Source organism: Stenella coeruleoalba, assembly GCF_951394435.1.
Source record: "Stenella coeruleoalba genome assembly, chromosome: 14".
Lineage (NCBI taxonomy): Eukaryota > Metazoa > Chordata > Mammalia > Artiodactyla > Delphinidae > Stenella > Stenella coeruleoalba.
The window spans coordinates 83,944,365-83,962,140 of NC_137160.1; the positions used below are offsets into that span (position 1 = coordinate 83,944,365).

The window sequence follows — 17,776 nt, forward strand, 5'->3', positions numbered from 1 at the left end:
GAGGCCGGGGGCGGGGTGGGCCGGGAGGAGGCGCCTAGAAAAGGAGGCGCGGCCGGGAAGGTGCGGAGAGGGCCCGGCGGCGGCGTGCGCCTCGGGCTGGGCCGGGCGGCGGGCGGCGGGCGGCGGAGCGCGAAGGCGAGGCCGGGCCCTGCGTGGCTGGAGCGCGGCCAGCAGCGGCGGGCGGCGGGCCCGGCGTGGCAGCGCGGAGGGGCAGCCGCCCCGAGCGCACGGAGCCGGGCGCCCGACCGCCGGCCCCTCCTGGGCGCGGCGCGCGCGCGCGCGGCCGGGGCGGCCGGGGAACCGGGGACTCGGGCGGGGGGTGCGGGTGGGCGCCGGGCCCGACGCACCGCCTCTCGGCTCTGCCCGCAGGTCCCCGGCGCGCAGCCCTCGCCCCGCCGCCGCCCGCCCCGGGCCCCGGAGCGCGGTGGAGGAGCCCCCCGAGGAGCCGGGGGCCCGCGCCCGGCGCCCCCCAGACATGGTGGGCCACCTGCATCTGCAGGGCATGGAGGAGAGCCTCAAGGAGAAGAGCCGGGAGGGCTTGCTGGACAGCCCTGACTCCGGGCTGCCCCCCAGCCCCAGCCCCAGCCCGCCCTTCTACTCCCTGGCGCCTGGCATCCTCGACGCTCGCGCGGGGGGCTCTGGCGCCTCCTCGGAGGCCCCCGGACCCGGCGAGGCCAAAGCGGTAAGCACGCGGCTTCGCGCAGAAACCGGGAACAGAGCCAGCCCCCGGATGGGGTACTTCAGGAGCCAGGACTGGGTTCCCCCCGCCATCCCCCCAGCCAAGAAGGTGGCCAAGTGACAGCCACGCTCCGCAGGTGGGGATGGTCCAGCCTGACCCCTGCAGCCCTCTCCCTGGCTGTGGGCCTAAGGAGTGATCGTCTTACTGTCAGCAGTGAAAGAGCAGGGGTTGAGGACTGTCCGAAATCCTCCAAGAGGCTGGCTTCAGGCTAGGTGAGCTGGAGCCCCTGGCCGAAGCAGTGTACCCAGGTTCCCTGTTTACTCTTCCCCCTGTGCTGCCAACGTGAAAGACTTTTTTTTTTTTTTTTTTAACCAAACGCAGACAGGAGCCCTTCCTTCCCGGGGTGTTGAGGTATGTTGACGTGGAGCTGAGGCGGTGCCTGGGGAAGGCTGGAACCCCAGGGCAGGAGACGCAAGAGTTTTCCCTCTTGCCAGACTTAGTGGGGCCCTCAGGTGGGCTCCGGGGGTCACCCAGCTTGGTGCTGGGCTGAGACTGGGTTCCCCGCACCCCTTCCCCGGCAGGCGGGAGCCAGGCAGGCGGGATCGGGCGCCTTTGGACTTGAGGAAATGACAAGTTGAGATCCGGAGTCTGCTAACAATTCCAGTGGCATTTCCCTGTTCTGCGGCGCTCTGCACGCCTTCACGTTGTTTCTGCCGGGTGTCCTAGCACGACTGCAGCCCGGCGCCGCTTTCCTGGGGCCCCGGCAATGCCCACCTGGTACCTCACAGGGCAGTAAATGCTTCCCTCCAGTTGGAAATCCTCCCAGGAGCAGAAAGGAATGGTTCCCCTCCCTCCAGGCCTATTGATGGGAATGTCACTGGTGTCTCCCTTGCTCCTTGGTCCAGTGGGTCCCAAACTTGAGTGGGCTCAGGAATCTCTCAGAGATTTTTTTTTTTAAGTATTTATTTATTTGGCTGCATCAAGTCTTAGTTTCATCCTGCGGACTCTTAGTTGCGGCATCTGGGATCTAGTTCCCCGACCAGGGATCGAACCCAGGCCCGCTGCATTGGGAACGTGGAGTCTTAACCACTGGACCACCAGGGAAATCCCTCTCCTGGAGATCTTTCAAGAATATCCATGCCCACCTCATACCTCCAGACAGTGTCATTTGATTGGTAGAGCCTGCCACCTGGACATCAGGATTTTTAAAACCTCCCCGGGTTATCCTCATGTGCAGCAGAGTTTGGGAACCGCTGGCTTAGACCAAAATCATGCGTTGAATTTGAACTTTGGTCTCTCTTTTGGGGGCTGGGGGTAGGAGAGGCGTTCTGGACTTCCAGGGATTGATAGATGTGACCCAGGCTGTTGGCAGTGAAATCGATCCCGCTGTCTGAACGTACCAGCTTTCCTGAAAGAGTGTCTCAGACTTGGCACAGTTGAATGGAGGGGGTGGTATTTGAGCTCGCGCGTTGGGAATAAATCCCTGTGGTGTCCTACACAGTGGGCCTTGGAGGAAAGGGACAGGGAACCAGCCTTCCCCTTGATTCTTCGGATGACCCGGAATCCCCCTTATAGAAGGATTTTTGGAGGCCTTCCCTGCCGGCCAGGCCAGCCAGAGGCGGCCATAAGAACAGTGGGCCTGGCTTACTTGTCTTGGCTGTCCTGGTTGATTTTATTTTTTCCCCCTCCTTGCTAACTAGATGCCAGGTATGGAACTGAGCTGTCTCTGATCTTTCTAATTTGGCTTGAAGGCAAGACCTGGGGCTGTTTCCACACAGGTAATGACATCTGCATTTAGATAGCCTTCCCAGGTGCTAGGAGCCGTCCTAAACGCTTTACTTGCATCAACTCATTTCATTTTCACAGTAGTCCCAAGAAGTATGTAGGTGCTCTTATGACACCCATTTCCCAGAGGGGGAAGCTGAGGCACAGAGGTTAGCGACTTGCCTAAACTAAGTGGCGGTGCTGGGTTAGAACCCAGGGAATTGGGCTCCGGAGTCTCTACCCTTGAACCTTGCATTATCCTACCTTTCACTGTGCAGCTAATTAACTACCTGCGTTTTGTTGTTGTTGTTTTGATTTTTTTAAAAAAACAAAATACCTCTGAACCTACAGGATTTGGAAATGCTGCTTTTAATAAAAAGAGAGGGAATGGTTGCCACAGGGAAGCCTCTTCTCAGCCCTGGAGCCTGCAGCTGGGCCCCCGGGCACCTAAGTTATTGTCACACTGGCCGCCTCCATCCCCCGCCCCCCGCAGGTTAACTCCTGTTAAATGTTGCTAATCCTGCCTGCGGGCGACTCACTGACAATGCTTTCCAGGTGCAGATGTGGGCAACATTTCGGCCGCTCTCCTGTGTCTTGGCGTTGGTGGTTTCAGGTGGCCGCAAGCAGGGCCGCTTTCCTCTGGCAGCCCCTTGGTTGGCACCTGTCAGACCATGTGGGCCTGGGGTTCAGCCTGGGGTAGGCATCTTTGTTCTGACACCCAGTTTCCAGCACTGCCTTCCTGGTCGACACTGGTGGCGCACACCCCAGCCAGGGGGATGAGCTGCAGTTCTGTCCCCAGCCCCCTGGCCACTGAGGTCCTCGCTAGCTTGTCACCGTATTTATTATGCTGCAAGTGCATGTTAAACTTGCTCACCCTCTAGAAAGAGGCTCCATTTCCCCCCACTTTGTTTTAATAAGCTGGACTTAACTTCTGGGCAGTACCCCGTGGATGTAGGGTAACTGGCTGGCTGCGACGTTGTCCCCCAAGACATAAAAGGCACTGGGGAGTAGGCTGGGTATAAATGAATCCCTCAACCCCACCCTAACTTGATCATAGGTTTTCTTCTGGCCCACTCTGGACCAACGATGGTACCGTTCCTGGTAATTCCCAAACCAAAGGAAGATCTAGGAATCGGTCATTCGTCCCACCGGTACTTATTGAGCACCTACTATATGCCATGTGCTGTTTTGGGCTGTGGGTGACATAGTGGTGAACAAGATGTTCAAGGGCCCTGCCCTCGTGGAACTGGCATTCTAGTGGGAGAGACAGTCACCAACTTAAACATGTGATAAAACACCAGGTGGATTGTTAAGTGCCCGTAAGATGAAGAGCTGGGTTCAGGTAGAGCTCCTTTAGACTGGATGGTCAGGGAAGTGACATTTAATGGAAACCAGAAAACATGAGAGAGTGGCCTTTATGGTCATAGGGCTGAACTGTGTGTCAGTCCAAGGGAATGGCAAGTGCAAAGGTCCTGAGGCGTGGTTGAGTTGCAGCCGTGAGGCTGGTGGAGGGCAGTGCAGGGACTTGTAGGCTAAGCTGAGGCCAGAAAGTAAAATTCCATTTGGTCTTTCCAAAATGTACTTGTGACTGTTTTATTTTTATTTTTTAAAAAGGCCTCATGAGCTCCCAGACCCTCCAAATTAGAAACGCAAATCAGAGACTTGACTGAGAAGTGCCTTGCAGAACAGGCTTTGCGGAGGGCTTGTCTCCCTGCAGGGCCCCTGGTCGCCTGCAGGACACCGGGCCAGCCAAAGCCGCCTGCCGGGCCAGCCAGGGTTCGCCTGTCAGCTGCATTCATCCCACAAATATTTAAGCCAGGCCTGGCGAGGGATACAGCTGTGAACAGGACAGCCGCTGTCTGTGTCACCTTTGAGCTCTCGGGGCCTGGACCTCCGGCTCCAGATTGAGGGAACACCCCATGTCCTTCCTGCCCCCCTCCCCGTCCTGCCTGGCGGAGCCGTGGGGAGAGGTCGTGCTGCCAGGAAGGATGAGCGAGTGTGTGTGGCAGACACCCATCTCCCCAGGTTAACATGGCCAGTTCAGGGAACTAGCCCTGTGCCCTCTTACCACCCTCAGGGAGAGCACAGACGGCGTTTGGGGTCGCAAGTCGTCTTCTCTGGGGTGCACCTTTGAGGGGACAGCCACCACTGGGGTGGGTGAGATGAGGACAGATCACCCATCTGTGGCAGATGAGGGGCTCGGCCCTCCGTGGAGTGGTGACTGGAGGTGACAGTCTGAGCTGTTGCCCCTCAGATGTGGATGTGGGTTCTCTAGAAGCCAGTGGCCTGGGCCCCCTCGTGCGTTGCCCCGTCACCCCCTCTGGTCTCCTGGGGTTCGTTTACACGTCGAGTGTGTGTCCGAGGGGCACACTGGGGAATCGCCCTAAGGATGAGGTGCTGGTTCCCCAGACCCAGATTCCGAGGGAAGCCCTTGGGGCCGGAACCAGGTAGAATTGGTGGTGGGGAGTGGGCTGTCTTTGCCCATCCTCGAAAATCTCCCGGGGCTGCCCAGCCCTTGGAAGTCTTCGTCGCTGCCAACTCTCAGGATCTCGGCTGTCACCACCCCTGCCCCCAACCCAGGACACCTGGATTTTCCCATTTCTCTGTTTCTGGTCTATGATGGCGAAACCAAGGGTGAGGGCAGAGAGGGGAGGGAGTTAGGCATTTAGGGAGTTAGTGCCCGGCGTTAGGAAGGATAGCAGCGCAGGTGGGTGGACAAATGGATAGATGGATGGATGGATGGGCAGATGGAAGGATGGACAGATGAACGCATACATGGATAGAAGGATGAATGGGTGGAGGGATGGACAAATGGATGGATAAATGGACCGATGGATGAATGGATGGATGGATGGACACACGGATGGATGGATGGATGGATGGATGGATGGACAGGTGAACTGAGGAGACAGGAGTCAACCCCCCTGGCCCCCTTGCAGGCTCACGATGTGTCCCTGACCAGCGAGGGTGCCTATGAGCAAGCTGAGGTGCAAGAGAACCAGGTGTGTCAGGCCACGGAGGGAGGAGCCTGTTGGCGGGAAGGAAGGCCATGAGGGGCCAGAAACCCTGGCGTCTCCTTTCAGCCCCCGTCCGCTTAACCCTGGATGAAGTGGCCTCCAGCGGGAATTCAGCAACGTCTCTGGCAGCCTCGCGTCTCTGTGAAAGGCTCATCCGAGTGAGAAGTTCTGCCTGTAGCCTTAGTCACACTAACGCCCGTGCCCTGCCGGGCGCTCTGGGGGCGAGGGAGTGGACAGGAGCCACCTTCCTGGGAAGATGCCACTAGGCGGGGACTGACAGGGACTCTCCTTCGGGTGGGCGTGGTCTGTCCTTTGTGCCCTTGGGACTCCTGGCCTCCCTGCTGTGGGGTGGGGGAAACAGATAAGGTACAAAGAGGCCTGAGGTCTGAGATCCGGGTGTTCCCTCCGAAGGCTCTAGGGGAGAATCCCTCCCTTGTGTCTGTCCCAACTTCTGGTGGTGGCCGGCCATCCTCGGCGTGCCTTACCTTGGAGATGCACCCCTCCATCTCTCCCTCCGTTCCCCCATGGCCTTCTTCCCTCTGTGTGTCCCGTGTCCAAAGTTCCCTCTTTGTATAAGGACACCAGCCATGTCGAATTAGGGCCCGCCCCCGTCCAGTGGGACCGCATCTTAACTTGATCACATGTGCAAAGACCCTGTTTCCAAAGAGGGTCACATTCACAGGTCCTGGGGATTAGGACATGAACATATCTTTGTGGAGGCCACAAACCAACCCACCACCATCCTGCTGGCTTGGGTCCGTCGGGCCCCCAAGGGCATCTTGGGGAGCCGGCCCGTCCCTGAGCCCTGCCTCCGGCCTGGGTGCCAGACCCCGCGCCTGCGCTGTTTGGGGTCTTCTGGGCTCCCCGAGCCTGGCCCACTCACTGCCTCTGTCGTGCCGTGTTGTGCAACGAGCCTTTTGGAGTCCCTCCCCTCACCCCAGGATTTGCCACCGATACCCGAAGCCTTTCATAAAAAGGATAAGAATTCTTGGGGCTTAAATGTCCCTCCTTGATCACTTTCCTCACGGGTGCAGGTCAGCGTCCCCTTAGCCCAGCACGGGAGCTTTTGGTCTCAAATCCCAAACACGCCGAAGATCTTCAGTTTAATTCCAATCGTGGTTGAAGCCATCCCCCGCCAGTGAGGCCAGTGGCCTGAGAAAGGCTGTCTCGGCCCTTACAAAGGTTCCCTGTGGCTTTGGTGAGGACGCCCCTCTCCCATGTCAGTGTGGGGTCTCCCCGGACCCTTCCTCCTGCCACTTACCCTCCGCTGATGGCTTGATGCTCCCTAAGCGGAAGGTTCTGTGGGTCACACGTGGTCTTCAGCCACATCCCGTGCGGTGGCAGGTGGGGGACCGCCGTGTGTCACACCGCTGCGCCATCCCTACCTGTCACTGCCGGCCAGGCCCGGATCCCCGGTGGGGCTGGGCTGTCACCGCGCGGCACGGAGCTCTCACGACGGAGGACTTATCTTTCTTTGCCGTCCTGTGGGCCGTGCCCTGTACCACAGCCAGGAAGGGGGAGCTCTCCAGACGCCGGGGTGTATTTTTACTTCCAGGCGTGGAGTATGTATCCTCACCCGGCAGCTCCAGGGAAGGCGTGTGAATCACTGGGTGAGGCGGTGGGGTGGGGGGGCATGGTAGGTGGAGGGCAGCCCGCTGTTCTCTGGGTCCCACTCTCTCAGAAGCACTCCCTGGTCCCTACACACACACCCTGCCTGCCCAGGAGACCAGGGAGCCAGACCAGCCCCCTCCCCAGGCTAGAACAGGGCTCTCCCGGTCCCTAGAAGGAGCTGGGGGCTGGAGGCTGGCCCAGCTGTGTCCCCATCCCAGGGTGGGCATGTGTGGCGTCTGGGAGTCTGGGGTCCGGCCTTCAGCTCTCAGCTTCCCCGTGCCTTCCCCTGCCCCTGCAGCCCAGGGCTGCGAGGAGACCCGAGGACACCGGCCAGCTCACGCCCGGGCATCAGCCTCCTCGTACAGACGAGCAAACTGAGGCACTGTGCGCAGGTGGCCGGCACAGGTGGGTTTCTCGACGGGTCCTCTTCAGAGGGAAGCAAGCACCAGGGCCTTTGGGGAAATGAGCTGGGATGTGGCTGCCCCAGGGTCGGGGGGCGGTGAGGGGAGCAGGGCGCCTGGGAGCTTTCTTTGCTCCAGGTGGCCCAGGCCAGGCCATCAGGTGCAGCGGCAGCAGCAGGGGGTCCCCTGGGCGCTGGAGCCCAAGCCCCGTCCTCAGCCCGCCTCCCACGCCGGCGGCTCCGATGGGAATGTGAGTCCAGCGTGGCTGGAGGGCTGCCCTTGCAGGGCCAGCGGTGTGCCTTCCTGGCCGGCTCCCGGGGCTGGCCGGGCTCCGCGCGCAGCGGTGCCATGTTGATGTTAAAACACCGCTGCAGCTGCAAGACTCGGCTCTGAGCTTCCAGAGCCCGGCGGCTGCGGGACGCCGGAACTGCCACTGGTCCCTGGAGCTCTGCGGGGGCAGCCTCAGGCCTCGGCAACGACTGCCTGAGCTGTCTCGTCGCCCCGGGGGCCCCTGGACGCCAGCCTGCGTCTGGATTTTCAGAGGCTTCCTCTCTCTCTTTCTCGTATCGTGTTCCCAGGTGGGGCAGATTTTAGCTGTTTTCACCAGGGCCCTTTGGAAAACGGTGCCCAGAGCTCCAGCTTCCTGGCCTAGTCTGTGAGGTCGGCCTTGTCCCCTCTGCTGGCAGCCAGTGTGGGGAGTGAGATCCGGCCAGAATGGGGCCCCACATGTGCACCGGGGCCGCGCCAGGAGGCTCAGGGGGACCCGAGAGGGATGGTGGTACCCAGCTCTGCACCGAAGGCTTTGCCTCCCAAGGAAGCCCTCCCTGCCCATGAGCTTGGGAACTGTTCTTTCTTGGGGGTGGGGTGGGGGGATGGAGACCAGTAGCAGGCTGCCCCTCCCTCCCTCCGGCCCTTCCACCTAGAGACACCTCCCAAAACCTTAGCACCCATGTCCATAGCCCCTCACACGCCTGCCTCACCCTCTCTCCTCTTTGGTGTCCACAAGAAGAGCCCTGGGAGGCACTGTGCCTCATCCGACTCACACAGGGCCTGGCGCACAGTAGGTGTTTGGCGCACAGTAGGTGCTCAGCAAACCCCTGCACACATTTGGGGAAGCGCCATACTTCACGCTTCGGATAGTCTCGCGGGGAGAGAGTATGATTTTTATGAGCATCAGATCATGGAGTTTTACAGCTGAGGCCGGTGCTGATTTCACAGAGCCACAGAGGATGCCAGAAGTGCCTATATCTTGTCACTGTTTTATTTTTTTTTTAACTTATATATTTTTTAATTTTTGGCCACACCGCGCGGCTCTTGGCATCTTAGTTCCCCAACCAGGGATTGAACTCGGGCCATGGCAGTGAGAGTGTGGAGTCCTAACCACTGGACCGCCTGGGAATTCCCATCACTATTTTATTTTTAAATTTAAAGCGCCTGAATGAGGTGCACTTGCTTCTGAAAGGTAGGAGCAGGGTTGTCTCAAGGTTAAAGAGTGTGGATTGTACCTCTCTCTCCTGAGAGGACCCCCCCCCGCACCAGCCACCACCCCTCGAGCCTTTGTGAAAAGCACGCAGAATACAAGCCTTTTCTCCGTATTCTGAGACTTTTATACAAGACTTGATGTGGCGCTTGCCCCGTGCCGGGCACTGTCCCACACATTCACACACTTTGAATCACTGTCATGACTGCGGCCTGGGAGGCGGGTGCGCCTGTGGCCCCACTTCGGGGCCCAGGAGGCTGCAGCCCCGAGAGGGGAGTTGTTTGCTGGGTCCCATGGTGTATTAGCTTCCTGTCGCTGCTCTAACAAATGACCCCACGCACAGTGGGTTAAAACAACACAGATTTAAGATCTTACGGTTCCAAAGGTTAGAAATCTACAACAGCTTTCACGGGCTAAGAGCAAGGATTTTGGATGCTCTAGGGGAGAATTCTCGCCTTTCCCGCCTTCTAGAGGCTGTCCACAGTCTTTGGCTCCTGGCCCCGTCCACCCTTAAGGCAGCAGCATAATGTCCTCAATTTCTTTCTGACTCTGACCCCCCTGCCTCCCTCTTTCACTTATAAGGACCCCTTGTGAAGACATTGGGGGCCCACTGGACACTCCAGGACAGCCTCCCCATCTCAAGATCCTTAACCACATGTGCAAAGTCCCTTTTGCCCTGTAAGGTCACGCACTCCCAGGTTCTGGGGATTAGGACATGAACACTTTGGGGGTCATTATTCCACCTGCCATGCCCAGCAAGGGAGAGATGGGACAGCTTGACGACAGCTGCTGGGGGCCTATGGAGAACCCCCTCTTTCTCCAAGTCTTAGATCTTTTCTTCCTGTGGTCCTTCCTCGGCCCCTGTTCTGGGGACGCTGTGATCAGCTGAGGAGGGGGCTGTGGTGACCATGTCCATAGGCTGAGAGCGGATTTGAAGACAGGTGTGGGCCTGGCCCAAGGGCTCACAGGACGGCGGGGAGAGGTGGAAGGGGAGCAGGGCGCTGCTTTGCACGTGTGAGGTCCTGTCCTTGGACACCATGGGGTCTGCAAGGTGCCAGGCCCTGGGGCCAGAGAGGTCATCAGGTCCTGAATCTTAAGGAGCTCATGGTCTGGGGGCAACACACAAAGGGGTCGCAGCAATGGAGACCAGCAGGTGGGAGCTCCAGGAACCCCTCAGAGGATGTTGGGGGAAGACAAGGGAGCTGGTGCCTGAGTTGTCACCCTGGACCGACCAAGTGAGAAGAAAAGGGAAGGACGTTCCTAGTACAGGGAACAGCATAAACCAAGGCACAGAGGCAGCCTGGGCCGTGGCCAAGGCGAGTGAAAGATATATGGGCAGAGGCCTGTGTGGGAAGCGCCCTGATCCTGTGTGTGAGGGCAAGCTTGCTCCGAGCAGGAGGTGACAGGACAGGTCTTGGGGCTGTAGCACCCGTCCCGTGGACCCGAGAGGCAGCCGGGGAACATGGGTGAGGGCGCAGACTCTGGAGCCAGACCGCCAGGGTTCCAACCCCAGCTCTGCCTCTTCCTAGCTGTGTGGCCTCAGGCAAGTTACTTAGCCACCCTGGGCCTCAGTTTCAGCATCTATAAAATGGGGATGCTAGTAACAGCTCCCTCCCGTGATCGAATGTATGGATACATGGAGAGCTCAGAGCAACGGCCGGTGCGGTTAGCGCTCAGAAGGCATAGCTGCTGTGATCTCTCCTCGTCCAGGCGAGGACAGGGGAAGCCTGTGCAGGAGCTGAAGGAGGGGCCCGCAGCCACGCACCAAGAAGCGCGGGGAACTCTTCCCTCGAGCACGGTCTTCAGTCCCTCGCAGAGCTCCTACCTGACGTGTCACCCAGGGTCGCAGCTTGCGAGGCTCAGGCTCAGGGGCTCCCTGAGAGGGGTCCCAGTTCTACAGGGCTCTGAGCCTGGCTCCTGGGGCTCGGGGGGGCTAGGCGTTGTAGAAAGAGGCCGTTACCACGTCCCCTTATTGAGATGCCCAGGAAGTGAGGGGCAGGCCGGTGGCTGGGTGGGGAGCCGTGGGCATCAGAGCGCTTGCATTCCACAGAGGGACGCTGGGGTGGGCTTCCCGATGGACCCCGCAAAGCAGGCTTCCAGAAAACCAGGACTGGAGTGGTGTGGGGCAACCCTTGTGCCTGGCGGGGAGCTGAGGTTGCAGTGCCAAAGGGCTGCTCACGTGACCCTGTGTCCCTGGCTTTCCCCACAGCCCCTCCCCCTCCCCCCGAGCACCCCGGCGCGAGCGATGAGGCCCCGGATGCTGCCCGTGTTCTTTGGGGAGAGCATTGAGGTGAACCCAGAACCCACGCCCGAGATCCGGTGAGTGGGGCAGCTGGGCCGGGTGAGGCGGGGTGGCCAGGCTGGGGCGCTCAGCAGGCTCCCCTCCCTCTAGGCAGCCCCTCCGCGTGCTGCTCCCCGAGGAGGCATAGCCGTGATTTGAAGAGACTCTATCCCCGGGTGGCCTTCCCTGCCACCTCTCCAGCCCTTCCCGGCCTACATGCAACCATTTCCACACTGAACTTCACCCCCAACCTGGCTGGGTTTTATTTTGAATTTGCCCCTTTTTCCCCCGGGGAGCCATTGCCCTGAATGTGTATTAGGTGCCCTCCCACGTGTAGGACGTCTCAGGTGGCACCTGCACTTCTGAGTTAAGGCCACCCCACCGGGAGCTTTCCCCCAGCCATCTGCCCTCCTCGGAGGGCTTCTGGGGATCGGGCTTCCAGAAGGTGGAGTCTAGGGTCCGTGGGTCTCACCCGCTCAGGATGGATTTGTCCACGTCGCCCCGGCCTGCCCAGGGGTGTGGGACCCACTACCTCCTCCCGCTTCACCTCTGGATAGGGTCCCAGGAGACAAACAGGTCCCCTTTAAAAGTTTTTCTTCCCAAAGAGCTCTCCTTTTTAGTTTTTATTACAGAGGCCCCAGCCAGGGTGGATGCGAGCTGCCTGGGCTCTAGGGACCCCTGCTTCCCTTCCCACGCGGGTCACCTGTGGGGTGCAGCAGGGAGGGAGACAGGTGAAGTCCCCACACCCCTCCCCGGAGCTTTTCCTTCCAATGTGATGATCTGGGAGCAGAGCTGGGGGCACTGACCAGTTGGTCCCTCGTAAGGAGGGTCACTCACCTAGAGGTGCTGAGGCTACCTGGGGGAAACTTATTTTGATAACATTTCAAACTTAAGGAAAGTTGCAGGAAGAGTACAGGGAACCCCCGTTAGACAGATTCATTGACTCTTTCCATTGGCTTGAATATCTGCTCACTGTCTCGTTCTACGTAAACGAAACTTTCTTCTGACCCGTTTAAGAGGATGTTAGTGACACCGTGACCCTGAACCTCTAAGTAACTCCGGCTGGTGTCCTTCCTAAGGACAGTGACATCCTCTCACATAATGACAGTGCACTTGCCAAAACCGGGCCAGCTAGAGCTGAAACACGGCCACTGCCTGGTCCGGTCCCACCCACTGTCCCCAAATGTCCTTTTATGGCCTATTTTTATCCCAGTTCAGGATCCCGCCAGCGTCACGTGCGGCATTTAACTGTCCCGTCTCTCGAGTTTCCTCCAAGCCAGCTGGGTCCCTCAGCCCTTCCTTGCCCTTTTGACCTGGGCATTTCGGAAGAGCCCAGCCCGTTCCGTGTTCGCACTGCCCCCGCCCCCCGACCACGCGGGACGGTGACCTGGCTGCCGCCTCCGGGGCTCACCCCCGTGCTCCCGCCCTCCCCCGCAGCTGCAATTCCGAGGTCAAGTACGCCTCGGAGAAGCACTTCCGGGACAAGGTCTTCTACGCGCCGGTGCCCACGGTCACGGCCTACAGCGAGACGATCGTGGCCGCGCCTAACTGCACGTGGCGCAGCTACCGCAGCCAGCTGACCCTGGAGCCGCGGCCGCGCGCCCTGCGCTTCCGCAGCACCACCATCATCTTCCCCAAGCGCGCCCGCAGCTCCTTCCGCACCACCCTGCACCTCAGCCTGGGCCGGCCCCGCCGCTGGTTCACGGCCAGCGTGCAGCTGCAGCTGTGCCCGCGCCCCGGGCCCGGCCTGCTGGGCCCCGCGCCGCTCTGACCGGCAGCCCGGCCCCCGCGGCGGCCGGAGCACGGGCTCCACGATCGGGAGGGACCCCGGGCTGTGTCTTGCCCGCGCCGCAGCCGCTTTCTCAGCACCTACCCGGTGAGGCAGCGTGGGCCTGGCTTTCCCGAGGAGCCCGGGGCGGGGGCAGGTGTGTAGGCGGTGCTCGCCCCGACGGCCTGGGAGTGAAGAAGCTGTGCGGGCCCTGGCTGCCCGTGAAGCGGTGGACACCCCGAACGCCGGCAGGACTGAGGCGTCCGGCCCGGCCTTGGCCGGGGGGCCCCCCCACCAACCCCGGCTCCCAGGCCACGTGGGAGGGAAGAGGGGTGCCGTCCAGACACCCGCCGCCCCTGGAGAGGGCTGTTTACAGAGCAGGCCTTTCACGTGTGTGCAGCTGGACGCCCAGAGCCATAGCCCAGCAACCTCTGGTGGACGGTGAGCCGGGAGGCTGGGCGAAAGCCGGCAACGCTGCCAGGGCTGGTTGTGGGTTGTGTGTGGGGAGCGGCCTGGAGGAGCCCTGCCCGCGCTGTCCCAGTGCCCGTGCCCCAGTGCGGAGGATGGAGGGCACAGCCCGTCAGCACCGAGGCCTTTGAGCTCTGTGTCCGGAGCCTCACCCGCAGGGCATCCTGCTAACCTCTGTCCCGACACCCTCAGGACCAGGACTCTGGACCGTCAGAGCCCTTGAGCCAGGTGCCAAGGGGAGGCGTCTAAGCCGTTGGAAATGACCACTGCCACCTGCCCGAGGCTCCTGGCCAGCTGTCAGCTTTCAGATTCCGTGGGGTCCAGCTGCCCTCGTTCAGGCCTCCCGTTCCTACAGTGATGACACTGCAGTGGCCAGTGCAGCAGGGTTCACCACACACGTGCAAGGTCAGGGGAGGAAGACGGGAGACCCTTGTGCTCCCTGGGAAGAGCCAGGATACGTGGGTGCTGGGGCCACGGCCTGGGGCTGCCAATGCCCCAGAAGCCCCCAGCGTGGCCACGGAGATGCCTTCCGACCTGATTGGCCCCAGCAGGTGGAGGCTGCCCCACCGCTCCTCTGGCATCCCCCCGAGACGGGCCTTTAGCTTCCTCGCTGTGGGGAGGGGCGGCTCGGAGCTAGCGTTCAGGAGAGGCGAAGTGACTGATACATTTTTATATATCTACAGACTGTGCATGTTCTCGCCACAGAGATGCTTTCTGATTAACAAAGAAATAACTTAAGAATCGATTATCTTAATAAAATGTGCAGACTCGAAGAGACTCCCTCTTCCATGTTTCTGAGACCCTCAGACCCCACCGTGGGTGGGACTGGTCTTCATAGGCCCATGGTCCCTCCCCACTACACACAGGGGCCAGGGAGACACTTGGAAGGCTCAGAGAGAGCCCTGTGCCCCTCACCCGATCCCTGTAGACAGCCTGAGTGCGCCAGCCCCACCCAGGAGCTGGGTAATAAATGCAGAGGCCCAGGGACTTGGGTCTGACTCCGGGGAGGGTCCCGGGAATCTGCATGTTTGACGCTCCTGTGCTTTGCACTTCGTACACCAGCCCTCGGCACCTGCAGACACCCAAAGCCAGACCTGTCCCCGGAGAAGGGCCCGGGCTGCCTCTGCAAAGCAGGTGGCCTCGGCCTTGTTACACCCTCTGCACATCTGGTCCACATCGTTGGAGGGGCCACTGGGGCCCCAGACTGTGAGGCGGACACTCGGGGCAGTGTCCTTGAGTGGGAGAGTGCCGGTGTCTTTGCAGGGGCTCCTGCCTCGATGGAGGACGATGTCTAACAGGGCGGGGCCAGGGTGAAAGCCAGGAGGGCAGGGCCAAAGGACAGGGTCATGTCACTGAAAGGAAGAACCTGGAGGCCTCGGCCACTCAGTACGGACAAGCGGGGTGCAGACACAGCCTTGGGAACTCCGAGAGCGCAGCCTGTGTAGAGTGGGGATTCTGTGCAGACACACGCTGTGGGGCGCATCGCTGGCAGCAGGCAAATTCAGCTGCACGAGTTTGCTTTCCAGTCACAGCCCTGATTTCCCCACTTGGAAAGAAAAGTGGGTTGGGCTTCCTGACACGTGCAATTACGGTGCCAACGAATCCGGTGACCTTGGAGATGTCTCTGGGGTCCCTTCAAGAAACAACTTCTGAGGCATGCAGTTAGCGGATGGCCTCTAAGTGGAGCTTTCCAGCAGCTGTCAGGCTCCTCCTGGGCGCCCCGCCAATGGGAGTGCAGTGGGACGGGCCCAGCTGACCGAGGCTCAGTCCCTGCCAGGTCCTGCTTCCTGTCCCTTTTGTCTTTCGCAAGCATCACCCTGACAGGCCTCATACCCTCCTGACTCCATCTCAGCATCTCCCTGAGGACCCGGGCCGCACGTGTCAAACAAGACCGTCTCCTTTGATCATGCAAACGGCTTCCGCCTTCCCTGATGACCTTGGAACTCCAGCCTGGGAGGAAGAGGACGTGGGGTGCAAGGGCTGCGGCCCGTCAGGCCCCCAAGTGCGCCCCGCTTTGCCTCTGAAGCAGCCATCTGTCCTACGGGAACCCAGAGGACTTGGAGACCCGGCAGAAAGAGGCACCAACTTCGTCTGGGTCCTGCCCCAGCCCTTGGGATTTCCACCCGCAAAACAGCGAGCCTGGAGGCCAGGGACCCCGCTGCCAGGCTTAGGCTGCTGCCTGCAGAGGGCCCTTCTGTCCTCTGCTTTTCCTCCACACTCCCCAGATCCAGATGCACTGGGCAACGGGGGCAGAGGTCACTCACTGAAGCCACCGGGAGGGGAAGACCAACACGGGCAGGCAGGGCACGTGGCTGGAGAAGCAGCCTGTCGCTTAACTTCTCTAAGCATCTGCAAGGCAGGCACATGGCCTTACCTGCCTGGCGGCTGGGACGGTGAGAATCCGTGCTGGTAAAGCTTGGGCTGCCATCGAATCGAGCCGCGACCCTGCTGGGGGCGGGTCAGGGCGTCCATCTCTCTCGAAGGGGCACAAACACTCGCCAATGTCAAGGGTCGGCTCTGGCCCCAAACACCCATCCTGAGCCGCCTCGCTCAGCCTCTTCTGCTGTCGCCCCGGCCAGTCTCTGGGTTCATCTCTGGGTTCACACTCGCAGGCTTCCAAAGCTCGGCGGCCCCCGCCCCACAAACAGGTGCCCCGTCCGTCCGAGGTCTCGTCTCTCCTCCCCAGAGTAGCCTTGGTGAGAGCAAACCACAGCCCTGGCGGCCGACACGTACGCGGAGCGCTGCCTCTGTCTGCAGACCGCTTGGCCCTGCTGTCAGAATTTTCTGCATTTTATCTTCCCAGTGAGCCTGTGAGGTAGCTGGTGAGACATTCTGATGAGGAAGCGTGACCTGGCTGAACCCCGGAGGAGGTGGGCTGGAAGGACAGCCCGTCACGTGGCTGCCACAGCGAAACCCTCCCGGCTTCCTGGAGAAGCCATGAAAACACATGCGTCTCCTCTGAGGGCCCTCCTTGGCCTTCTAAAGGTGGAATGACCAGGGGGCCCTCCCACCAGCTGCCAGCGATCAAATCAGTTTATCCCCGTAAATATGCAAATTAAGATTCACTGTTGCCGGACCACCTGGAGTTTTTTTCTCTTCTCTCTCCTTTCCTCGCAAACCCATTCTTTCTTCCTTGCCTTGTCCCACTGACTCCTGCACAGGTGAGTAAACTGTGTCTCTGTAGAGCTACACAGCCCATCTCTGAGGTACTCCTCACAGCAATATCATTATCCCATTTTACAGATGGGGAAACAGAGACACAGAGGGTTCAAATGGCTTGGCCAGGGTCACATGGCCATTACGTGGCAGCTGGCTCCACAGTCTGTCTTTACTCGCGTGCTGCACACGCCCTCTTGCCTGCCCCATACGTGGCCTGGCCCCATCCCCACTCCCCGAGGCAGTGGGGCTCTGTCCTGGCCTTCTCTGCCGTGCCAACCCCCACGCTGGCCCTGCACTAGCCTCCTGGCCTGCTTCTCCCTCAATACACCCAGCACCCTTGCAAGCCAACGAGACTCAATTTCAGAAAACCAGCAAATCACCTTGCTGGGCATTGACTGTTCCGTCTCAGAAATTCCAGGGCCTCCACACTGCCTTCTGTCTAAGCCACCCTGGGCTCCTGAATGCCCCCGGCTGGGTTTCAGCTCCCAGCCTTTGTCCACACAGGTTCTTTCCACTCAGCCCATCCCCTCCCCAAGAACCACCACCTCCAGGAAGCCACCCCGACTGCTCCAGGTCAGCTGTCACAGTGTCTGTGTCACCTGGCCCGAGGTGGGCTCGTCCTGAGCCAACCCTAGTGCTGTAGGGACCAGCCCGTTCCTGCCCCCGCTGTGGGCGGCAGCTCTTCGGGTTGGTGGGCCGGGACTCCCTCTGCAGAGCCGCTTGTGCCCTTACTGGAGAACTCCTGGCCAGAAAGAAGTGAAGGGACCAGGTTCTAGCTCTGACCTTGGGCACCACCCTCACCATCGTAGTGAGGGCTGCAAGTCACCGGCATCAGAAACACCTGGGCCGCTGGATGAAAACACAGATTCCCAGCCCCAACCCTGGACCTAGAGAATCATTCCTATCCTCTGGGTGGGGCCCAGGAATCTGCACTCTAACCAACGTCACAGTGTTCTAAGACGCTGGGAAATTAGCCAGCAAGTGTCCTACACTTTGCAAATCACGTTCTCATTTTCTATGGAATCGGATCCTCATAGCATCAGTTCAGCTCAACAGTCGCTAGGGGCTCAGTCAACAACAGAGTCAGGAAGAGAAAGGCAAGATCTTTGCTCTCGTGGGGTTCTGTCCAGTAGCTTGCAGGGTGTTAG

The 17,776-nt window shown here is 60.2% G+C and overlaps 1 protein-coding gene across 1 annotated transcript; it reads left to right on the top strand.

Moving 5' to 3' along the window:
• The first annotated feature begins 358 nt into the window (after positions 1–358).
• LOC307197076 (refilin-A) lies at positions 359–15,039 on the top strand. Its single transcript, XM_079942674.1, has 3 exons — positions 359–682; positions 11,162–11,271; positions 12,671–15,039. The coding sequence occupies exons 1-3, from the start codon at positions 476–478 to the stop codon at positions 13,002–13,004; spliced, it is 651 nt and encodes a 216-aa protein (XP_079798800.1). The 5' UTR covers positions 359–475; the 3' UTR covers positions 13,005–15,039.
• The last annotated feature ends 2,737 nt before the right edge of the window (positions 15,040–17,776 follow it).